Genomic DNA, 25094 nt, shown 5'->3' on the forward strand with positions numbered 1-25094 from the left:
CACAATAGTCTCAGTTGGCATAACATGCTGTGCCAGAAACCAACAATTGAGTTCACTTTGCAAATTCAACAATATTTCAGACTGCTAGAGAAAAACTCTGATGCATGCTATTGTCATGTTGTGATTATATTTACCCTAGTTTGACAAACTGACAACAGAACCTTCTCCTGTTGGTCTCAAGGATGTTGGAACTCCCTGCAACTGTTCTCTTCCTTCTGCACTTTGTTTTTCCAGGAAACGAGAATGAAAATTCCAAACTACTTTATGCAGGCTTTGGAGGCACAATGGGTTTTCTTCTTCTGTGTATCATCTTCTTAGTCTATAAGTATAAACAGGTACGGTTTTTTAAAATTTATGTATAGAAGGAAAAATAATCAAGAATTTGTCCAAGAAGCCAAAGGAGCTCTGAAACTCACATGACTTGGTGTCATTTGGATATGTTTTGAACCACAATCTCCATCATCCCCAATGAATAAGGAAGCTGAGTGATTGTGGAAGTTGCAATTCAGAGAAATAATGTTTCTTAAAAAACACACATATGCCAATAGGCTGAAGGAAGGAAAAAAATAGAATTTTTCAATACGTTTCTTTCTACCACCTCCCAAAAAAGAGGGAAGGGAGAAATATATTCTGTGTGAAACTCAATTAAAGCAAACAACCTCCTTAAGATTAAGATTACAATATATAAACAGTCATTAGTACAACACCAGAAGTAAAATGTATAGAACAGCATGTTTGTGGCAAAAACAGGTTTTACCAAAGCCAGCCTAATTTCTTTTACTTGTTGCTTAAAAACCACAATTGGCCCTGCAATTTTGATCATAACTCAGGGCATAAGAATGTTACACATGACCTAACTCAATTTTCTGACCATTTTTTCCAATGGTCGTAAACTGAGTCACCATGATCATCAAAAAAAGTCACAAATCACAGTCATGTGACCATGTGATATTGCAACCAGTGGTAAATGTGAGCCTGTTGCCAAGTGCCCAATATGTGGTCATGTGACTGTAGGAGGCAGCATGACATTTTAGGCTGCTGGAAGTGCATATAACACCCTTTTGGAGACTGTCGTAACTTCAAATAGTCATTAAGAAACTGGTTGTTAAGCAAAGAGTATCTGTATATTTATTCTGGGAATTTAAAATCTCACTGCTACCACCCCCAAATGATGAAATGTGGGAGAGATTCTTCTGATAGTATTTTCTCTCTTGTTGTCTCTTTTTCTATAGTGCAGGGAGAGCAGGGAATAAGGGCCAATTCCTCAGGAACAATTTTAATTTTATTTGTTTTAATCTATGAAGTGATATTACTTCATTAACAATTATATTGTTGAACAGATTTTGTGAATATATGTCCTAGTTTTATAAGTCACCCAGAGTTACCCAGTGGTAAAATGGATGGCCAATAAGTTTGATAAATAAGTAATTTACAGAATAATAACTTAGTTTTCATAAAATGCATGTATGTCCTTTTTTCCCCAATATAATTATTATCTCTTGTTTTTCTTTTCCTCCCTTTTTTCCTTTTATGGGTATCTTTCTCGGTTCTTATGCTATGTATTCAGTTACTGCTTCACCTTTTTTAATAAGGAAATGCTCTATTAATTCTTTATTCACATTTCAATGCAACAATCTGTCATTTTATTAGATTACCATAATAGAATCAGGCCGTATAAGCATAACACCAAAATACTGTGAAACAGCACATCTGTGTTTCCCTGAAAATAAGACCTTATCTTATATTCTTTTGAACCCCGAAATATGCGCTTGGCCTTATTTTTGGGGAGGTCTTGTTATTTTGGGGCACGTGGAGCAAGACAGGGCTCCTCTTGCCGTCTTACCTGATTTCCAGCTCTGTCTCCCTAACCCTAACCAGATGAAATGGCAGGGACTGGCTGCACGTGCATTTAAATATTTTCAGGGAGGGCTTATTTACAGGGGAGGTCTTATTTTGGGGGAAGGTCTTATTTTCAGGAGAGGTTTTATTTTGGGGGGAGGTCTTATTTTTGGGGGATGCCTTATTTTCAGGGTAACACGGTATGATTCCTAAATAATTTCTTTTCTCAGAAACCAAAATATCAAGTCCACTGGAAAATTATTGAAACCTGTGAAGGAAACAATTACATCTTTATTGACCCCACCCAGCTTCCTTACAATGAGAAATGGGAATTTCCTAGAAACAACCTGCAATTTGGTGAGGAGCACCTCTAAATTTTTATCTCTAACCAAAAGCTCATTTGGCCCTACCAGCAGATTAGATACTGAAATTATACAACAGTATGAAAATATCTAACTGTGGAATAGGATTGTAGCATTATTCTTGTTGAAAATGTTGAGGTTTTATAGAAGCAGAAAAATGAGGCCAGATAAAAATTAACTCTTGAATCCAAGAGTAAATAAGCTGTGGAATATATATACCATTGGAATGTTGTTGTTGTTGTTGTTTTAAAATTGAGATTGAATAACCAAAGCGAGGCATAATGGAAAAACAGAATTGCCTTTTGAAAATCTTACCTTGGCCATATTGACTTATTCACTATTAACAAACTCTGGCAAAAATGTTTTCAAGATCATGTTTTCAAGCATATATTCTTACCCACACAGAGAGAGAATTAAAATCCTATTGTGTTTCCAAATTTATTATTTTATTTATTATAAATTTATTATAAAATTATAAATTTATTATTATCTGCAGCATGCCTCTTTGGCATGAGTGGAATGGGCCAATGCCAGTGGGGTGAGAAGGTTCTTCAGATAGCCTGATAACCAATACCTTGAATTCCAATACCTGGAAGCAAACCAGTAGCCATTGTAGCTTGTGGTACAGCAGTGTAACATGGGCCAACTTAGGCACCCCGAGAATTGGCCACGCCACTGCCTTCTGCAACAGTTATGGCTTTCCAATACTCTTCAAGGGTAGCTCCATGTAGAGTGCATTTGCAATAGTCGGATTACTTCAATTTGCATCCTAAATTACAACAAAAAAAAGAACTTTTTTTTTTCAATCATTCTTGAAAGTGCCGAAGGAAACATTCTGATTCTTGGAGATGTGAATTTTTTTTTTCTATATACATGGACAAATCTGCTTTTATTTTTGTTCATTTGAAATTGTATCTGACCTCAGGCTATAATAAATTTTGAAATCATTTGAAATGATTTTTCATGCTTACAAGTCTGCAGAAGATGAATTGTGGCTCCAACTACTTTTACATGGATACGGCGCATTTTTAAAAAAACTTAAGAAGCCAAGATCATGAATATTTATGACAGAAATGTACTTATATAAGGAGACAGGAAAAATCTGCCTCCTTTCTCCTTTCTTATTTTGATTGGCATTAGAGTCTCTGGCAAAGAATGTATGCCAAAAAAACAAACAAACCTGGAATTAAATTGGAAACTCAGAAACTAAAATAATACACTATTGATGTTGTACTTCCAATTGCTTAGCTAAATGTTCTATGTTAAAACTGATAACAAAATACATATAGCAATATGTCTCAATATTAGATTATTTGATCAATAAGGGCAAAGGTTGGCATGGAACAACTGAAGAAGAAAAGCAATATTTGTATTTGTCTATTAAATATTACTGTAAATGGTCCTTTCCCATAAAGTATACAGAATTAAATCTTCACTTGGTAACTGCTGCAAGTATTCCCTTGTTGCCTATTGGAAAGTAAGCACGGTTCTTTCTGCAGAAGAATGAATAATTTAAATTTTTTAAAGTAATTCTATGGATGCCTGTAAATTCTTTGTTTATCTACTTTGTGTTCTCTACTCCCTTCTTTATTTTTTTCTTTGTCTAGGCTTTTCTTTACTTTTCCTGATCTTAAATGTGCATCATTAAAAAATAATACAGAAGAATGCATATTATTAAAATTAATTTTAACAAAAATTTAAAAGACAGTATTTACTTCACAGGAAAAGTCCTTGGAGCTGGAGCTTTTGGGAAGGTGATTGAAGCCACCGCTTTTGGGTTGGGAAAGGAGGATTCTGTCTTGAAGGTGGCAGTGAAAATGCTGAAATGTAAGTACTAGATCAGTCCAGCTCCTATGAACCAGAAAGGCTTTATTTTTTCTCTTTAGCCCTACTCATTTCATTTTTTTCATATTTACAAAGATATTTTTTAAATCTCTATTCTGTTTGGCGCTACCCAGTTCAGTTCTTTATTTATATTTACTAATATTTTTTCTTTTTTCTACCTGTTTTCTCTTCAGCCCTACTTATTGCATTTGTAATGTATATTTACTAAGAGTTTTCATATGTTAAAACAGGGGTCACTAGCCCCCAGTCCATGGACTGGCACCGGTCCTCGCCATGCCATAAGCCAGCATCCCGGAGATGGGGCCTCATAAACAAGCAAAGCCCCATCTCCGGGATGCAGGCAGCACATGAAACCATGTCCCCTCTGGTCTGTGGAAAAACCTCTCTCCACGGAACCAATCCCTGGTGCCCAAAAGGTTGTGGGCCGCTGTGTTAAAAGACAAATCAAAAGAAGAAAAAGAAAAGTGCATGAAAAAAAGTGCACTAAAATTTTCTTTCTCTTTTTTCATGCAGTTTTCTTTTTAATTTTTTAATTTTGATTTGTCTTATAACATATGACATAACAGATAACTAAAGTTTCCTTTTTCCTAAAAAAATGTATAAGTCACTTTGACCTCCTTTTCAACAGATGATTACACACATATTGCCTTAAATATTTTACAACCCCACCCCCCTTTCTGGTCCACACCTTTCTTAATCTTCAAAACCATAAATCATCAATTAATTTTTCCTCTTTCAGCAAATGTTTAAGGTTTTCAGTCTTTCAAAAAAAATGTTTTTGTTGTTTGTTCTCTGAGTGAGCAGATCAGTCTTGCCATTTCTGCAAGTTCTGACATTTTCACAATCCATTCCACCACCGTGGGAATCTCATTTTTCATCAATGTTTGATCCACCCACTTCAGTGACTCAGCCACAGAAGAGTATTTGGGAAGTATGCATCCCTGATGTAATGTATGTGGATGCCCACAGTCACTCTTTCCCAACCATTACTGTTGCAGAAGTGGGCTTCTACATTGACCAAGGTTTGAACTACCTCCATTCAATTATTCTAAATGGTTCAAACCTTTCCATCATCTGGTGTTTTCATTTCAGGTGTCATGTCTATTTCCTATATTTGACTTCAAATTAATTGTTCTCATGTTGGATTTCAGCAACTGCACATACAGATGAGCAAGAAGCTCTTATGTCTGAGCTGAAAATCATGAGCCATTTGGGTCATCATGAAAATATTGTCAATCTTCTAGGAGCATGTACCCATGGAGGTAATTATTCTTCTCATCATTTCCTTTCTGGTTCACAGAAATATTGTTTCCTTTCTTTTCTATCAATGGTTGAATCATAGATTTTAAAGTGAAGATGACAGTCACTGCTTGAATAAATATTTGTTTGAAAATATCAGATACCCATCAAACTATAAATGCCACCAATGATTTAATTCTGGAATTTAAAACACATAGTATACCGGAAATTGAGCTCAGCTTGAGATATTCTTTATTTTTATATCTTCCTTCAGAGCTGTCTGAGTTGAATGAATAAAACAGATTAAAAAATAATTCCACCTTCACATCTTGAAGTTGCTAAGGTTGAGAAATATGGCCTAGTAGTGGATCCTAGATAAAGGGTAGAAATAGATGACCCGTAGGTCATTCTAACTTTGTGATTCTTTCAATACTGCACTTCACTGATCAATGCTGCTATGTAGCAGAAAAACAATTGTACTTTCAAGTGATGTTTCTTTTCTGTTTTCTAGGCCCTGTCCTTGTAATTACTGAATATTGTCCCTTTGGAGACTTACTGAATTTCCTGAGAGAAAAAGCTGAGCATCTCATAATCGAGGGTTTAACCTTGGAATGCACTCTTGATAGCATGATGGCTGATTACAAAAATATCTACCTTGGAAAAAAGTATGTCCAAAGAAGGTAATAAGTTAGTCATCAGTGATATGAGATGTAAAACTGTGTTAATAGTTTGTTAATACACTGGCATCGAAAGACAGCATATTTATTAAGTGTGCAAAAAGTTGCCCAGAATGACTTTGGAGAGTGAGATGGATGGCATATATATTTAATTAATTGAAATAGTAAGCAATTATTCTATTGCAATCTCCAGTAGAGACTCCAATTTCTATTTTAAGACAGATGGGTAATCTGAAGTTCTAGGCCCACATGTCAAACCCAAATCTCCTTTTTTTTAGATGCTGGAGATCATTCCAACCATAATTGACAAGAATCTCTTATTCAGTTCCCCAACATTTTAAGCCATGAAACCCACAGAAATTTTAACCTAAACCTGACTATGTACAATTCTGAAATATTCCTTTACTTACTCCAGGGAAAAGAGAGAAACTCTTGTTTGTCCCTGTGTGTAAACCAGGTCTATTCAGTTCCTCAGTAGACCTTCTATAATTAAATCAAAGCTTATTAACTATTTGGCGGGACAGATCTGCTCTTAAGACTGATAGAAACTATTAATGTTTTTTTTTCTCTTTTGATCTCTTTCATTCAGTGATAGTGGACTTGGATGCCAAAGTGTTGACAGTTATTTGGAAATGAAATCAATCATAGCATCAGTGCCTATGCCATCACAAGGTAATGCTCAAAGATCACTGCCAAGAGAAATGGAAAGAGGGATATATCTGTTCTAGAAATTTAGCAACATTACTAATATTTTGGCTAAAATTCTGTTTGCTTATTACTATGCATTTCTTTCTTTGGATAACTCAGTGCAACCTGGCCTTCTTATCTTCATAACGGTTATGTAAGGTAGGCCTAGCTGGCTGAGAGTTGATTCTGTGCCAGGGTGCAATCAGCCAACAAGAAGTTCCAATGTGAACAACACCACTTCCAATCATACCAATGTCTTCTCATTATTGCTGCTGATGATCCCACTGTCTCCCAGTTTTTCCAGTATCTTCCTATTGATGCCACCAATCTTTCCTCCTGCCTATCCTCTGATCTTTCCAGGGTCTTCTGGCTACTTCTGACACACTTCCTGTTTGTCTCCTCATCTTCAGTTCTAAAAGTTTTATGTACTATTTTATTCAGCATGGAACAACAAACGATTAGATATAATTCAGAAAAAAATGTGAATCTACTAGTTCAGTGGTCGGCAAACCACGGCTCACGAGCCACATGCGGCTCTTTGGCCCCTTGAATGTGGCTCTTCCACAAAATACCGAAAAGTCCACAAAGTGCCGAAAAGTCCTTCAGCCGGTGAGAAGAAAGCTGCGCATGCGCAAAGATGGTGGCAGTGGCTGGAGGTCTTTTTGGCGCTGTGCGCCAGTGGCTGGGTAGCAAGATCAAAAGGCGCAGAGCAGCCTTTAATTAGGTAAAAGAAAACAAACCACTGAGGGAAGGAGCCCACTGAAGCTGCTGGCGTTGCAGCCGCTCCCCCTCCCCACAGCTTGGAGCTCCAAGCGGAAGAAGTCCTCGGCTGTTGCAAAGAAGTGGCAGCTCTGGGTGAGCCATGCCCGCTTCGTTCTCTTTGAGAGCTGCTTTGCAAACAAGGTGCAAAACAGCTCTCAAAGAGAACAAAGCGGGCGTGGTGCACCCAGAGCTGCTGCTTCTTTGCAACAGCCGAGGACAGAAGAGTTCGCTCAGGAGTGACGCCAGCAAGGAAGGTGGCTGGGTCGGAGGAAGGCGTAGCCCGAGCTCTCTGGGACGGGTAAACAAGTGTGGGGAGGTGAACGGGAGCGGACTTGGCCCTCCGCGTGTTACATCCCTTTCCCCCTACTTTTTAATTGTAGTTAAAAAGAACTAATTAAGTTAATAACAATGTACCTACCTATATAGTTTAAGTTTAAAAAATTTGGCTCTCAAAAGAAATTTCAATCATTGTACTGTTGATATTTGGCTCTGTTGACTAATGAGTTTGCTGACCACTGTACTAGTTTAAACAGGTTGATATCATACCTATCTCAGTGACCAGACACCCTCATTTTTGGAATTGGGGGACAAAACTTCTTAGTTTAAATCTTAACCATGTCATGACTTATTAGCTGAAGTAAAAAAAAAATATTCTGATTTCCAAATAGCTCTTTGTAAAACATAAGGATATGTCATGGGCTTATCAAGAGCTAAAATTCCATATAGTATTTAAATATATATATTTAAATATATAAATCTATATATATATTTATAAAATCTGGCAATAAGTGATTAAGTTAAATATTAATTTTATTACAAATTTAGTATTATTATTTCTCTTAATATCATATTCTGCACAAGATACGATAAATTAGGGCTCTACTCTGATTTGACCAGAATAATAGAGTTGGAAGGGACCTTGGAAGTCTTCTAGTCTAACTCCCTGCTCAAGCAGGAAACCCTATACTATTTCAGATAAGTCCAAATTCAGCTGCATCATTTGAGACAGGATGGACTTCTCTTAATTCAAATCCTATCCCTAATTCAAATTCTTCTGCAGAACTTGGTCTTAGGTGAGTCAAGTGGGAACTCTGTAAACTAAAAACAGCATCCATGTCTTTTTTAAAAAAAGAAAAAATAGTATGCTATGGGGAAGGCAGGGGTTTGCCTTTGGAGGAAGGCAAACTCCATGCAAGGGTGATAATTATGTCCCCAGCTACCCCCTTTTGGATTAGTATCAAGATTGTGGGAGTTGGACCACCAGAAATGTGTTTATTTGCTGTTCTGGCACTCACCACTTCATTGTTACCCAGACACTGTATCTGAATTAGGGGTGGGTTTCAAATTTTTTTACTACCGGTTCTGTGGGTGTGGCTTGGTGGGCGTGGTATGGCTTGGTTGGCATGGCCTGGTGGGTATGGCAGGGGAAGGATCCTATAAAATCTCCATTCCCTCCCCAATCCAGGGGAAGGTTACTGCAAAATCACCATTTCCTCCCGATCAGCTGGGACTTGGGAGGCAGAGAATAGATGGGGGCAGGGCCAGTCAGAATTTTTATTACCAATTCTCCAAACTACTCAAAATTTCTGCTACCGGTTCTCCAGAACTGGTCAGAACCTGCTGAAACCCACCTCTGATCTGAATAGTTCAGTTTCTGTGTGATGGTGTCTCTCTTGCAAGGAATCTTTTTAAAGAAGATCCTTCAGTTTGTCTATCCAACTTTCCATTCCTTTTTTTTAATCTTCCTGTTTCTTCCCTTACTTTCACAATATATTATTTTCCAACCTTTTTGTTGTTGTTGTTGTTTAATCATGTATGAATTGAACTAAGTTTTATTTACTCATTCTCCCTCATTGATCCTTCCTGCAAATATTTTATAAAGTAGCATCTATCTAAACCAGGGGTGTCAAACTTAAGGCCCGGGGGCCAGATTCGGCCCACAGGGTACTTAGATCTGGCCCACGGGGCTGCCCTGGAAACAGTGAAGGACCGGCCTGCGGTGCTTCTGCCAGCAAAAATGGGCTCCCGGGCTACCCTATTTGGCTGCCACAGCCTCCGGCAACCCTCTGCCAGTGAAAATGGAGCTTGGGAGGGCTGCACCCAAGCTCCATTTTCACTGGCAGAGGATTGCAGGAGGCCGTGGCTGCCGAAAACGGAGCCTGGGAGCCTGTTTTCACTGGCCGAGTGCTCAGGCCACCACAGGCGCCACCGACCGGCGACATGGCCACACTGATTCTGGCCATGCCGACTTCACCCTGAGGTGAAACACAACCCTGATGTGGTCCTCAATGAAATTCAGTTTGACACCCCTGATCTAAATTGTAAATACCATAGGTCTGTGCATTTAGATTCTCCTTCCCCCTCCTTTTTTTCCCTTTTGCCTTATAAGCAATGTTCCCTCACAGCAGAAGATTTTTATAGAACCACTCCTACTGGTGGCTCATTCATTGTGGTCTTTGGCCAAGGACCCTTATTAGTGGAATGGCAAGCAGTGGATAAATATGTGCCATCTGGAGAACGCTAAAGCATTACATTTGTCTTCCAAACCATGCCAGTTTGGCTGTTCTCTCTTTGGAACACTAAAAACAGGCTCTTATTCTGAATGATTTACTTCTGGAAAGTTTTCAGGCCAGCCAACTCAGTGTGATCCAGGAAAAAGGAAACATTTCATCTCTGGAGTGACTGGAATGTTTAATTCACAGCTTCTACCTATAATTGCAATCCTTAAATATTCCCAGTAATGCATACTACTTATAACAATAATACAGCAGATTTAGAAGTTAAAGGTATATTGCCATAGATAAAGCTTGTTCTTTGTTGTAATGTTCTTTGTACAGTTATAGTTAAATTCCTCAATTATAGACAAGACACAGATTTCAATATGTGCAGGGTCTATATCAAATCATTGCCCTCACACCCCTATCAGAAAAGCCAGATCTGGACATGATCCTTCTATATGCTGGGGAAGGGAGTGTGGGGTATTTTATTACTTCCCTTTTATTTTTATTTTGTAATATTTATAGATTACACCAGGGGTGAAATCCAGCAAGTTCTGATAGGTTCTGGAGAACTGGTAGCGGAAATTTTGAGCAGTTCGGAGAACCAGCAAATACCACCTCTAGCTGGTCCCAGAGTGGGTGGGAATGGAGATTTTGCAATATTCTTCCCCCAGGAGTGGGGAGGGAATGGGGATTTTGCAGTATCCTTCCCCTGGAGTGGGGTGGGAATGGGGATTTTGCAGTATCCTTCCCCTGCCATGCCCACCAAGCCATACCCACCAAGCCACCAGTGAAATTGGATTTCACCACTGGATTACATCATTCAGTCAGTCTTTGCTTTGTTCCTCAACTTTCTTATAGGATCAGCTTGTTTCATGTTGTATTAATTTTAATGAGAGGTTTTCTTAAAGAGGCTGCAACTTTTTTTTTCAAACTTATGCAGAAAACAATTTTAAAAATGACAAGTTGCTTTAATGAAAGCCATTCACACAAAATTGAAATCACCTTTTTCAAATTCTTTTTAAATCAGACATAACCTTATCATTTTCAGCTGGAAGTCATTTTGCATGCAAATAATTGTCCATGAATTGTATCTTTACCCCTTGCATCTTTGTCATTTATATTGTTTAATCATCATCCATTAAGGTGAATTTCACAATTAAAGCTGCTTGGGTGTATATATTTTCTGGTCACAAATCCTTTCCAAATATAAAGCAGCTCCAATAAAGGAGAATATTTGTAGGTCAGAGTTGAAATGAGGGGTCTTTGGTTCTCTCTCTGAGGTTGGCTGTTTTCTTACAGATATTTCATTTACCAAAACTAGATAGCATCATCATTGCTAGCAAGCTCAGAGAGCACAAAAGACCTCTCATAAAGCAGTTCTTTATATGTAAAGTCCATAGATAAGCAAAACCAATATGTAGATAGAGCAATTATAGATGAGCAAAGAGCCATTAAATCTCCTTCTGCTCCACAATTTCCAGTTCATTCTTGGAAATGGCCACCAAAAATTCATTCCATTAGTTTCTTGCGAGTTACTTATATTTAGTCTCTAGGTAGGGAGGCCTTTGTTATCATGGGTGATTTCAGATTCAGAGAGTTCACTTCACTTGAGGATTATGCTTTTTGACCCTTCTTATCTTAATGTCTTATTGCTAAATGCCCTTCAAGGCCCTCTTTGTGGCTATTACCTATCCTTTGTGGCGGTCACCTATCCTTTCAAATGCATACCTTCAGTGACCTCTGTGAATTTTCTCCTAATCCAGGAACAAATTTGGTATCAACTGAAGGAAAAGAAGAGCTACGTTCTCTTGATCTCTTTGACTTGCTACAGTTCTCCAACCAAGTGGCCCAGGGAATGACTTTCCTGGCTTCAAAAAATGTGAGGACATTCTCCTGACAGCGCACATCATCATCACCATCCTAAAAGGAGTTCAGGCCCAAGCTTGATTTCCTGTATTATCTTCCTACCAGGAAGGAATTTTGTTGTTATTACACAGAATAATACACAGGTAGTCCTCAACTCACAACAGTTCATTGAGTGACCATTCAAAGTTACAGCGGCACTGAAAAAAGTGACTCATGACCATTTTTCACACTTATGACTATTGCAGCATCCCCATAGTCATGTGACTTACATTCAGATGCTTGACAATTGGTTCGTATTTATGATGGTTGCAGTGTCCCAGCGTCAGTTGATCATCTTTTGCGACCTTCTGATAAGCCAAGTCAATGGGGAAGCCAGATTCACTTAACAACCGTGTTACTAATGTAACAACTGCAGCAATTCACTTAACAAATGTGGCAAGAAAAGTAATAAAATGGAGCAAAACTGACTAAGCAATATAAATTCTGGGCTCAATTGTGGTTGTAAGTTAAGGACTACACTATATAACCCTATCAGTTCATAGTGCTGTGATTCCTGAGATGATCCATGTATAATTTAAGAATTTGTTCTTAGAGAGTATACTGCTTGGAAGTATTCTTTTGGATTATGTCTTTAATCACACACAACTCTGTGTGGCTTTTGAGAACAATAACTTTCTCTGTGTGAAAATGAATATATAGTCCTGTTAAAGATAATATGAACACTGTGTTCTCTCTTTTCTAACCAGCATAAAAAGAAGAAACATTGACTGGTTGATTGATTGATTGATTGATTGATTGATTGATTGATTGATTTAAAAAATGTTGGTTGACCATTTAACATACAAACTTTGGGCATCCATTTGAATATATATTTGCTTAGCTGCTGTAGGAAGCAAGGAGTAAGTAGTCTGACATAAACATTAGCTTTAGCAACCTCCGTCCTTTCCAATGGTAACAACTGAAAGTGACAGTTGATGATTTTTGACCTTGTCTTATAAATCACGTTGACAAGAGCACTCTCTTTGGTTCTTTATTACAGCAGAAGTTGTCCATACAAATTATATTCAACAGAAAATCCAGTGGCTGAGACACAGATTCTATAAAATAATAGGCCTTACCCTCTCTTCCTATATAGACTTTGTACAAGTCTTATGTGGTTGGGGGCACTGCCTTTGTGGTATCCTAATAGCTCTGTCAACCTTTAAATAATGGATGCACTGAGACAGGAAAAACTGCAAAGTAACATTTATAAGAAAGGAAAGAACAACCAAGTGTAGTTTGTATTATTTTGATCTTTTAATGTCCACCTTCATTTCAAGAGAAAAAGACAATGGAAGAGTTCACAAAAATAACTTTGCAGTAGTCAATTCAAATAGTTGAATTAGCCAAACGCATCTGCAGATGATTAAATCTTTTGTAGATATATTGGCACAATCAGTAAGTAGATTTTTTTTTTGCACAAGGTGTCCTAAATGGCACCTTTTTCCATTACTATAGGTAATGGATTACTATAGCTTGGTATAGGCCATAATAAAGTTCCTCCCTTCCCCATTACTCTAGATTGTATTAATTCCAATGGCCTAGAGTCTAGACCATATAAAAACATTTGTAAATACCATGTTGAAGACTTTTGACTGCCCTTGCACTGGCCAAACTGGACTAAATCTGCCTTGCTGCTAATCAAATTATAGGATCAATAAATTGAAACAAAGAGCTTGTGAGTTCCCGTTCTGCCTTAGGCATGAAAGCGATCTGAGTGATCCTGGGCCAATCATTCTCTCTCTTTGCCCAGTCCACCTCACTGGGTGGTGGTTGTGGGGAAAATAGGAGGAGGAAGGAATGTTAGTTGAGTTATTTATAATTTTAAAAAGGTAAAAAATAAATAAATAAAATGAGAAGAAAATAAATTTGACCCTTTCCTCTCCCCCCCCCATTCTTGAATCCAGTGCATCCATCGAGATTTGGCAGCACGGAACGTACTAGTGGCTGATGGACTAGTGGCCAAGATCTGTGACTTTGGGCTGGCCAGAGATATTGTGAATGACAGCAATTATGTTGTCAAAGGCAATGTAAGTAACTACAATGAATCTATACATTTACATCCCATGAAGCTGAATCAAGCTGTAGCTTTACTTGGCTCTGGAATGTTTCTATTGATTGATAGCAATTGTCTAAGCATCCCTCTGAGGTGCACCTGGACACAGGGATCATCTTCATGCTAAGAACATGTTCTTATGTTTAACCTCTAAAGAGTCCAGGTGGAGAATGCTAAGCATAAGAGCTTCCTCCTGAGTTTAGATCATATCATTCCAGGCTCGCCTCCCAGTGAAATGGATGGCACCAGAGAGCATCTTTGAATGTGTCTACACAGTACAGAGCGATGTGTGGTCGTATGGCATCCTTCTCTGGGAGATATTCTCCCTAGGTAAGTGAAGAACATTTCTATATTTGTTTGTTTGTTTATGCCTGCCTGTTTGCTTGCCTTTTCTATGTGGAAAGGCTTTGTCAGAAATGCAGCTTTGGGATTCATGCCTGTGCATCCACATCATGATGCAAAAATATGAATAACAGAGTTGGAAGAGACTTTGGAGGTCTTCTAGTCCAACCACCTGCACAAGCAGGAGACCCTATACCATTCTGGACAAATGATTGTCCAATTTCTTCTTAAAAACCTCCAGTGATGGAACATCCACAACTTCTGAAGGCAAGCTATTCCACTGGTTAATTGTTCTCACTGTCAAGAAAATTAGTTCTAGACTGGTTCTCTCCTTGATTAGCTTCCAACCATTGCTTCTTGTCCTGCCTTCTGGTGCTTTGGAAAATAGGTTGGCCCTCTCTTCTTTGTGGCAGCTCCTCAAATATTGGAACACTGCTATCAAGCTACCCCTAGATCCTTCTTTTCATTAAATAGAAATACCCAGTTCTACTATTTTTCATATGTTTTAGCCTTTAGCCCCCTAATCATCTTTGTTGCTTTTCTCTGCACTCTTTCCAGAGTCTCAACATTTTTATATTGTGGTGACCAAAAGTGGATGCAATATTCCAAATGTGGCCAAACTAAGACTTTATAAAGTGGTACTTCATGTGATCTTAATTCTATCCCTCTGTTAAAACCGTGTTCCTCCTGGTTGGTACTGGCCTCCCAGGAGGTTACACGAGGCTGGCTCCAGGGGATTATAACTGCTTCTCTGAGTGAGGGTGCCTTTCCCACCACCTTGAAAGAGGCGGTGGTGAGGCCCCTCCTCAAGAAGCCTTCCCTGGACCCGGCTGAATTAGCTAACTACCGTCCAGTCTCCAACCTTCGTTTTGTGGCGAAGGTTGTTGAGAGTGTGGTGGCACGACAACTGCCCAGGAACCTAGATGAAGCTATCTATCTAGACCCGTACCAGTCGGGCTTCAGGCAGGGGCACAGCACAGAAACGGCATTGCTCGCGTTGGTGGATGATCTCTGGAGGGCTCGGAACAGGGGTTGCTCCTCTGTCCTAGTCCTATTAGATCTCTCAGTGGCTTTTGATACCATCGACCATGGTATCATGCTGCAGCGGTTGAGAGGGTTAGGAATAGGGGGCACCATTCTGCGGTGGTTCTCCTCCTTCCTCTCCGACCGCTCGCAGTTTGTGTTGGCAGGGGGGTAGAGGTCGACCTCGAGGCGTCTCGCATGGGGAGTGCCACAAGGGTCGGTCCTCTCGCCTCTTCTGTTCAACATTTATGTGAAGCCGCTGGGTGAGATCATCCATGGTTTTGGGGTGAAGTGTCATCTGTACGCTGATGATACTCAGCTGTACATCTCCACCCCAGACCACCCCAACGATTCCCTTGATGTGATGTCTCGCTGCCTGGAGGCCATGCGGGTCTGGATGGGGAGGAACAGGCTCAGACTCAACCCGTCCAAGACCGAGTGGCTGTGGCTGCCAGCGTCCCGATATAGTCATCAGGTGCCATCGCTGACTATTGGGGGTGAATCTTTGCCCCCCACAGAGAGGGCTCGCAATCTGGGTGTCCTCCTGTCTTTAGAAGAGCATATGACGACCGTGGCCAGGGGGGCCTTTTATCAGGTTCGCCTGATCCACCAATTGCAGCCCTTTCTGGACCGGGACGCCTTGCGCACGGTCACTCATGCCCTTGTCATCTCCCGGCTGGACTAGTGTAATGCTCTCTACATGGGGCTTCCCTTGAAGAGCACTCGGAGGCTCCAACTGGTCCAGAATGCGGCCGCGCGGGTGGTTATGGGCGCAACTCGTTGTGCCCATGTGACACCCCTCCTGCGCGAGCTGCACTGGCTCCCAGTGGTCTTCCGAGTGCGATTCAAGGTGTTGGTTACCACCTTTAAAGCGCTCCATGGCATAGGATCCGGGTACCTTCGAGACCGTCTTCTGCCACCAATAGCCTCCCACCGATCAGTCCGTTCCCACAGAGAGGGTCTCCTCAGGGTGCCATCAGCCAAGTTATGTCGGCTGGCGACACCCAGGGGGTGGGCCTTCTCTGTGGGAGCCCCAGCCCCATGAACTGCCCCCAGAAATATGTAAGATCTCCGACCTCTGGGTGTTTCGCTGCACACTGAAGACCCTGTTGTTCCGCCAGGCAGGGCTGTCAACATAATAATTTTAAATTGGGGTATTTAAAATTTTTGGGGTTTTAAATCGGCCAAATCTATTTAATTATTTTAATTTTTAATCATTGTTGTGTCCTGTGTTTTTAAATTGGCTGTACACCGCCCTGAGTCCTTCGGGAGAAGGGCGGTATAGAAATAAAATTATTATTATTATTATTATTATTATTATTATTATTATTATTATTATTATTATTATTATTATTATTATTATTATTATTATTTATTGGTTAATCTTTAGTGAGATTCACAGCCTTTGAGGCTGGTTAATAGCTCAGCAGCTCGAGTCCTAACCAAGGACCTAGGAACTGTTAAGGTATCGTCGGAGGATGTAAGCTGTTCCGAGTAAGGTGGTTTTTTGTAGAGTCAAAATGTTCAAGTCCAGCAAATTTAGAATTTCTAAATAGCGGGGTAGCCCTTTGGGTATTGCTCCGAGGGCTCCAATTACAATCGGGACAACACACGATTTCTTTTTCCACAGTCGCTCAACTTCAATTTGTAAGTCCCGGTACTTTGTGATTTTTTCTTGCTGCTTATCTTCAATTCGTGCATCACCAGGTATTGCAATGTCAATGAACCATACTTTTTTCTTTTCAACTATTGTTATGTCAGGTGTGTTGTGGACCAAGTGCCTGTCAGTCTGAATCCTAAAGTCCCACAAGATCTTGAGTTTCTCATTCTCTAAAACTTTCTCAACCTGATGTTCCCAGTGGTTTTTGCTGTACTCAAATCCAAACTTCTGGCACAATTTCCAGTGAATGATTTTAGCAACACGGTCATGGCGTTGTAGGTAGTCAGTTTGTGAAATTTTGCTGCACCCACTGATCAGGTGGTCGACAGCAAAATTTCACAAACTGACTACCTACAACGCCATGACCGTGTTGCTAAAATCATTCACTGGAAATTGTGCCAGAAGTTTGGATTTGAGTTATTTATTTAATTATTATTATTATTATTATTATTATTATTATTATTATTATTATTATTATTATTATCATCATCATCATCATTAATGCAGCCTAGGATTGAATTGGCTTTTTTGGCAAGACTTACATGTTTGCATTGTTTATAGGGATGCCAGTATATCAGAGCAGTTTTTGACTATATGTATGCTATTATTTCGGTGTAATTTTGGCTTGCTGCAGACAAATAGCACTTCATTTGGGAGGAGTTGAGAAAAGTGTTTAGGAATGAAAGGCTTTTATAGCATTCCTTAAAAAATCTTAATGCCTTAGATCAGGGTGATATGTCCCATTTTTGGTGGGTTTTAATGGGCAAAGTTTCATCCCTTAAACTCTGCTCTAAAAATTAAATATTTTTACTCTTAGAAAAATCAGAAACATTCATCTCCAAACACCATGACCACTGCAAAGCCCAAACAGGTTGGGATGAACAAGTGTAGCCCCATGCCTGAAAAATGCTTGTCTATTGTCTTCGTAGCTCGGTTTCCTCCTATTTTGCTCTCAAACTGCCTGCAAAGAATGAGCAAGGTGAAACTAGTTCCTAAGAAATTTTAGCTAGTTCTATAGGGAGCATTCTAAAACTACAGGGTCCTTCCTCCATATGAGCATTAACCATTTCCTTGTGTTTATAGGAAGAAGTCCCTATCCTGGTGTGAAAGTGAATAATAAGTTTTATAACCTTGTGAAGGAAGGATATCATATGGGGAAGCCAGATTTTGCTCCAGATGATATGTAAGTAAAAGTACTGCAGCTCCAGGTATCCAAACCATTCACTTACTCATTCATTCATTCATTCGTTCATTCGTTCATTCGTTCATTCGTTTGTTCATTCATTCATTCATTCATTCATTCATTCATTCATAAAAAAGCTGAGGGAACCTTGATATCTTTCAAGATATTTCTCAGGATGCTCAGGATTTGCTCTGTCAATCTGCCCACCTGTTTACAGATTCTTCTGGTCACATGGAAATCATTTGTGTACAATTGAATTCCATTCATTTTGTCCACAACATGCGAATCTGAAAAATGATCTATTCAGGGCTGATTATATGGGATTACCTCCTTTCCCTCAGTTCAGAAAGGTTGATGTTTACGCTGAGGAAAGTCTCCCAGCCATCTTGGTTAGTTGTCTTTGGCAGCACAATGGTACATCTACTCAGACATTCAGCTCATTGAATTTAATGGGCACACATGGGAAGTCTGGAATAGAAGCTTTATGATACCCATCAGTAATCTAATTGCTAATTTCCCATTCATTCATAATATTTTTCAAAGAAAACTCAGATGGGTCATGGAGCCTGAACCATGCCAAAGGAGGAATGAGATGGCACAATAGTGCCCAAGGAGATCAAAGATGCAAAATTATAGACCAGTAACTGTCCAATCAGCTGTCACATATTATCCTGCAATTTCTTCTGAAAGTATCAAATTCAGATTTTTCTTCCTTTTCCACCTCCCATCTCCATACAGGTACAATATAATGACGGCATGCTGGAAATTGGAGCCCACTCAACGGCCAACTTTCAGTGAAATCTGCACCTTAATTCAGAAGCAGCTGGATGCCATTAAGGAACAGGTGAATGGTTTATTTTACAAAATTAAAAAACAAGAAGCTGGCTCAGCCAAGATTGTTTTCACATTTTTTTCATTTTGTGATAAAAGTTGTTGTAGAAAAACCTCCAAAACATCTTATGCTTCTCCTTTAAACCCTGTACTCCCCATATACACCCAAATAATGTCATTTATATGCACGGCAAAATAAAAAGAATAGAGTAGAGTAGAGTAGAGTAGAGTAGAGTAGAGTAGGGTAGGGTAGGGTAGGGTAGGGTAGGGTAGGGTAGGGTAGGATAGGATAGGATAGGATAGGATAGGATAGGATAGGATAGGATAGGATAGGATAGAATAGAATAGAATAGAATAGAATAGAATAGAATAGAATAGAATAGAATAGAATAGAATAGAATAGAATAGAATAGAATAGAATAGAATTCTTTGTTGGCCAAGTGTGATTGGACACACAAGGAATTTGTCTTAGGTGTATATGCTCTCAGTGTAAATAAGGAGAATAAAATACATTCATCAAGAATAAAAAGATATACTTTGTGATAGTCAAGGTTACTAATAAGCTATCAAATCGTACTAGGAAACAAATAAAAAACAATATAATTGAAAGATAGATGCAGCAGACTGATAGCATTGTGATTAACACTAGCTGTCTGCAATTACTGTAAGTTCGAATCTCACCAGGGTCAAGGTTGACTCAGCCTTCCATCCTTTCTAAGGTAGGTAAAATGAGGACCCAGTTTGTGGGGGCAATAAGCTGACTTTGTATAAATATACAAAAGTATGAAGGCTATTGCTTAACGCATTGTAAGCCGCCCTGAGTCTCCGGAGAAGGGCGGCATATAAATCAATTTTTTTTTAAAAAAAACATGGTTATAGTAATAAGTGGGAAGAGATAGATAGTAAGGAAGAGAAGAATAATAGTAATACAGTCTTAGTAAATTATTTGACAGTGTTGTGGGAATTAGTTGTTAAACAGAATGATGGCATTAAAGAAAAAACTCTCCTTGTGTCTAGTTGTTTTGGTGCGCAATGCCCTATAGCGTCTTTTTGTGGGTAGAAGTTGTAAAATGATATAAATCGCAGCTTGGGTACTCTATGTAGATAAATATATAAATAATGCAACATTGACCCCAAGGCCAGAGTAAATTAATTTAAATTAATTTAAATTGAATTTACCTTTTGCAAAATAACACATTTCAGACTCTGAAGTATGTTTGTATTTCTCTTTCTCTCCTCCTTCATATCATATGAAGGATTATAAAAACTTGTCCTGCCCCAGAGAAGAGGAAGACAGTGGATGTGAGCCTGCCAGCTACTTTGACGAATCCTGTGAGTCAGGAGAAGTGGAGCAACCCCTTCTTAACAGCAACAATTATCAGTTTTGCTAGGGTGTGTGTTCTGGGCCTTCTGGATGATGGAAGCCCAACTGAGCTTGGGCTTGGATTTCATGCAACCCCATCCCTTTTTGAGGCTTTTCGCATCAGAAAAACAAGACAGTCATACGTAAGTCACAGACTGGGATCATGCCTTGCACTGACAGCAGATTCCTAAATTCTCCATTCTATCTGATTCTAATTACTGGCAGGAGGGCTTTATCACAGTTGACAGTTTAAGGTATGCTATGTAGGACGTTGGAGAATCGGTGCATCAATTTTGCAGAATGGGAGAGATTGTTAAGCACAATCGCAGAAAACAAGGCTTAACAAGGCAGATGGACTTTTCTTTTCTCCATACACTTTCTTCTACAAGCTATCAAACCTATAAAGTATAATACGTGAGAGGGAAAAGAATTAGATTACCCACATTTTGAACCAGACGGGGGTTGCGCAGAGCAAGAACAGAGAACAGAAAGAATTAGAGGCATTCCCATTGTAACCTGCCGTTCTACAGTCATTTCTTGTAGCTTAGGTGGGCAGACTGAAATCCACAGCAGATAACCAAACCAAAGGGGGACATCGCTGGAAGACATCGCCTTTGGCAGTAGGAGGGATTGTTGAAGATAAGGAGGATTGTGGGAAGATTTCTCGAGAAAACACTGCATTCATCTCATCCTTGAAACAACCTCCAAACCTGGAAAAAGAACCAAAATTGTACCATTCTGTCACTGAGTTTTGGCATGGGTTGAAAGGATGGGCCAAATGTTGTCCACCTATCATAGAGAAGAAAACTGCTGGGTCTATAAGAAAATTAATCTAATTCTCCTACACTTTTTTTTTTAAAAGCTTCAAGAAGTGGCAACTCTATTTTTCTCTCATTTGGGATTACCATTTCAGAACATGCAAATTACTTGGTATTAATTGTTTTGCTATCCGAATATTATTACTGAAAGAAGGGAATATAAGCCATTCACTGTCGCTCTGTATTGAATTGGCATAAAACCCCCAATAAATTAATTACAGGTAGTCCGCAACTTACAATCACAATTGAGCCCAGAATCTATGTTGCTAAGTGAGAAATTTGTTAAGTGAGCTTTGCCCCATTTTTCGACTTTTCTTGCCACATTTGCTAAGCGAATCACTGCAGTTGTTAAATTAGTAACGCGGTTGTTAAGTGAATCTGGTTTCCCCACTGACTTTGCTTTGCTTTGTCAGAAGGTCGCAAAAGGGGATCACATGATCCTGGAACACTGCAACCGTCATAACTATGAACCAGTTGTCAATCATCCAAATGTAAATCACGTGACCATGGGGATGCCGTAATGGTCATAAGTGTGAAAAATGGTCATAAGTCACTTTTTTCAATGCAGTTGTAACTTTGAATGGTCACTAAATGAACTGTTGTAAGTCAAGGACTACCTGTACTATGATTTTCAGTAAAAAACAGTTTGTTAGCTAAGATTAGATTTAGATATAGGTTCACTTGTTATTAATGAGTACTTTATAATATAATCTTACATATGTTTATTTCAAATCAAAGACTATTAAATGAAATCAAACTTATTTCCAGATGAACATAATAAGATTGTTGCCTTTACATTTACTGATTTTCAATGTTTATCTATTAGATGGGAATAAAGAATAAGTGTAAATTACTTTGGGTCACATCTTTTTGACCCTAGAAATTTTTTTTAAAATCTGTATTAATGTGGTTGGGAATGGGATGTAATTTCAGACATGGAAGATAGCTAGCCTACCATAAATAGATGTAATTTCTCCTCCAGCAATGCAGATTTTGTTCCTGTCTGTTAAGAACATTTTGAACTGTGTTACAAAGTATTACAGACAAAATAAAAATCCCACCTGACTGCCATCTCCAACTTAATTTAGGCTGGATCTAGGCCTCCTCTCATCCAGGAGATCAAGTTTCATTTCAGAAATGAATTGTGTGAAAAGAAATGGAGGAAGATAGAAGAAAGGTCATTACTCCGTTTTGGCTGTGGCTTTGTCCACAATTAATTTCTAGCCTGTACAAGAGTTAACTTTTCTCATGAGTTAGCAGTCCTTCTTGGTTAAAAAAACAACAACAGTTGATTCCAGGTTAGAACTAGAATACCAAGAATTTGATGAAGTAGAATTGTTGTTGTTGATCTTTCTAATCTTTTTGGGATTACCCATACCTGGTATGCAAAAAAAAAAAAAAAACCCACTAGCAATTACTCTATTAAATGAATCATGTGCAATGCCAAGAGTTTATATTGCTGAGCGTAAAGCGAGGACTTATTATTCAGTAGATGGTTTACTGTTCCTCACTATACTATTACCACCTCATTTTTCACTCCTCTTTTGCCTAGCCTAAACCTCATAATAGACACAACTACATCTGCAACAATAGGGGGCACTGAGGTTTAAAGGGTACATTTAAAAATGAGATTGAAAGTATTGTTGTAGCTCACATCATCTAAGGAGCCTCTAACACCAGAATAAAGTTCTGGGAAATTTTGAAATTAAGCTAGTATTGTACACATGCAATAAACTTTAGAATAATTGGTAAAATGGAAACTTTACTTTTCCTCTAGTTTCCGTTTTATCAATTATTCTAGAGTTTAACGCATATGTTACAATACTAGCTTAATTTGACTACTAGCTTAGTCCGGAAAATACCGTCCATCTCTTGATGGACAGCTTATCTGATGGGATGATTCAGCCATTCAGTCCTCCCACCAAGTCTAAGGAAAATGTAATCATTCACATAATGCTGAATTAGAGTAATGTGAGTGCAGTAAAAGAGTAGTAGTTTCTGAAATTGTAGCTCAGTGAAACAATAGAACTGTACACTTTTTGAGTTAAGAGGATGCAGCTACATTCTATCTTCATATTAGATTATTGTAACATATTAGTCAGTAGGCAGCGTTTGAAGTCTTAATTAGAACCTCAGTTACACAACACAGCTGCTGTTATGAACTGGAAGTGGTCATAAGAATCGTCTTGCTACTTCAATTAGCTACCAAACTACCATTCCATTTCTGAATACCATTTAATGTGCTAATGTTTGTTTTCAAAGAGCTCAGCAGGATCAGAAGCTTACATGGCAAAATTCTAATATTATTTGAGTCAGGCTTTCTAGCATATTATATATAGTCTTTATTATTATGTAGGATTTTATCAATATCATTCCTTATTCTGTGATTAAACTGATCTTTTAGTTTCCTGTATTTATCTGCCCTTTGCATTACTGAGAAAAAGTATAGTTAAATAGTATTCTGTAAACTCAAGAGGGGAAGCAAACTACTGGCAACATAAGACTACTGACTTTAGGTATTTTTTCCAAGCTGTTTTTATAAATAAAGGATTTTAAAAATATCCTATTAGAGGACAAATGGGCAATCAGTTTGGGACATTTAACAAGTATTTGTTTTTGTAGCATGCATTACACACAGTATACCTGAAACACTGTGGCAATTGTACGTATTGTAGTTCATATGCACAAACTGCTAGGACAGATATTTTACTGTCTTTGAGCTGCACTTCTATTTGAGGAGGCTGTGCAAAGCATCACTCTTTAGAATTGTTAAAGCAGAACAATTTTTACAAAGTTACAAAGACCATAAAGCAGAACAATTGTTTACAAAGTCCATAAAATTGTTTACAATTTTTTTTGTAAATTGTTTATAAAGTCCATGCATTCTTTATCTATTTAAAAAAGGTTCTCCTACATTGCAATCTCTTTCAGTTAGCACAGTCCTGTTTATTTCCCACAGTGAAGGCTTTAAACTTGTAGTAGATCCGAACAGCTCCAAATAACTGGAACGATTTACCCACTGTTTAATAATTGCTCTATTTAATAATTTTTAGACAGGTTTTATGTAAAAGATTATTCACTTTGCTAAGCAATCACCCCTGAAGCTCACACAAATGAAATATTCATGATGCTTAGCCACAATTGTCTTATGTAAATTACAAAATCCATTGATAGTTACATGGGGATCATGCTTTTTTAACTGCACAAAACTCCAGCTAACAGAGATTACTCGTGCTCACCAGATCATTATTAAAAAAAAAATCTGCTGTTTCAAGCATCTTAATGTAACAATTGCATAAATGTGAATTTATTTGTAATTCAACTATCATGAAAAATAAATCAATTTGATCAAGTAACTTGCAGTCTTTTTTAAAAAAAAAAATCATTTTTTTCCCGTGTAAACTTATGACTTTACAAGGCTGGTTTTTACAAATTCCCAATAGTAAATACCAGATTATATTAATTGCAGCACTAGTTATGTTAATTAAGTTAATTATGTTAAGAAACAAAATCCAGCAACTTAATTGTATGATTCTACGAACTCTTGTATAATATAACTCTGTTTAATATGGCTACTAAGACCTGGGGGAGGAGGGAAAGAGAAAGTCTGTCATTTTTTAGTTTTGTGATGGAACTTTTATGATGTTTGGTGATATGAGAAAGTTTTGTATTGTTATTTGTTTACCTGTTAGCCACCCAGAGTTACTTTATATAACATGAGCAGCCATACAGATCCTTTAAATAAATAACCAAGCATATAGAAAGCATTATTCTAGCCTGAATGTTGAAGCACTGGTATAGCCCCCTCTGCTGTTTGAGCAGTGAGAAGGGAAATACCGGTAGTTCAGTACTACAAGAGTGGAATGATTAATAGGTGAAACTCAGAAAATGGTTTCTTTAGTTTAGAAACCATTGAAATTAATAATACTATTTCAGATAAACACAATAAAACAAAACCATAGATTAAAAGCACATTTAATTTTTTGAATGAGAGAAAAAAT

General features: G+C 38.4%; 1 protein-coding gene across 1 annotated transcript in view; it reads left to right on the plus strand.

The window, feature by feature from the left end:
• The window catches only part of CSF1R (colony stimulating factor 1 receptor), a 60765-nt gene extending 40462 nt beyond the window's left edge, over positions 1-20303 (plus strand). Inside the window, exons 13-24 of the mRNA XM_070934391.1 lie at positions 235-335; positions 2070-2196; positions 3924-4028; positions 5198-5308; positions 5797-5965; positions 6552-6634; positions 11676-11791; positions 13725-13847; positions 14092-14203; positions 17982-18081; positions 18820-18925; positions 20169-20303. Coding sequence (XP_070790492.1) covers positions 235-335; positions 2070-2196; positions 3924-4028; positions 5198-5308; positions 5797-5965; positions 6552-6634; positions 11676-11791; positions 13725-13847; positions 14092-14203; positions 17982-18081; positions 18820-18925; positions 20169-20303 — 1388 coding nt within the window. The remainder of the gene's footprint in view (positions 1-234; positions 336-2069; positions 2197-3923; positions 4029-5197; positions 5309-5796; positions 5966-6551; positions 6635-11675; positions 11792-13724; positions 13848-14091; positions 14204-17981; positions 18082-18819; positions 18926-20168) is intronic.
• Positions 20304-25094: the final 4791 nt, after the last annotated feature.

Source organism: Pituophis catenifer, unplaced genomic scaffold, assembly GCF_029215685.1.
Source record: "Pituophis catenifer annectens isolate HBS135680 unplaced genomic scaffold, rPitCat1.0.hap2 SCAF_2, whole genome shotgun sequence".
Taxonomy (NCBI): Eukaryota; Metazoa; Chordata; class Lepidosauria; order Squamata; family Colubridae; genus Pituophis; species Pituophis catenifer.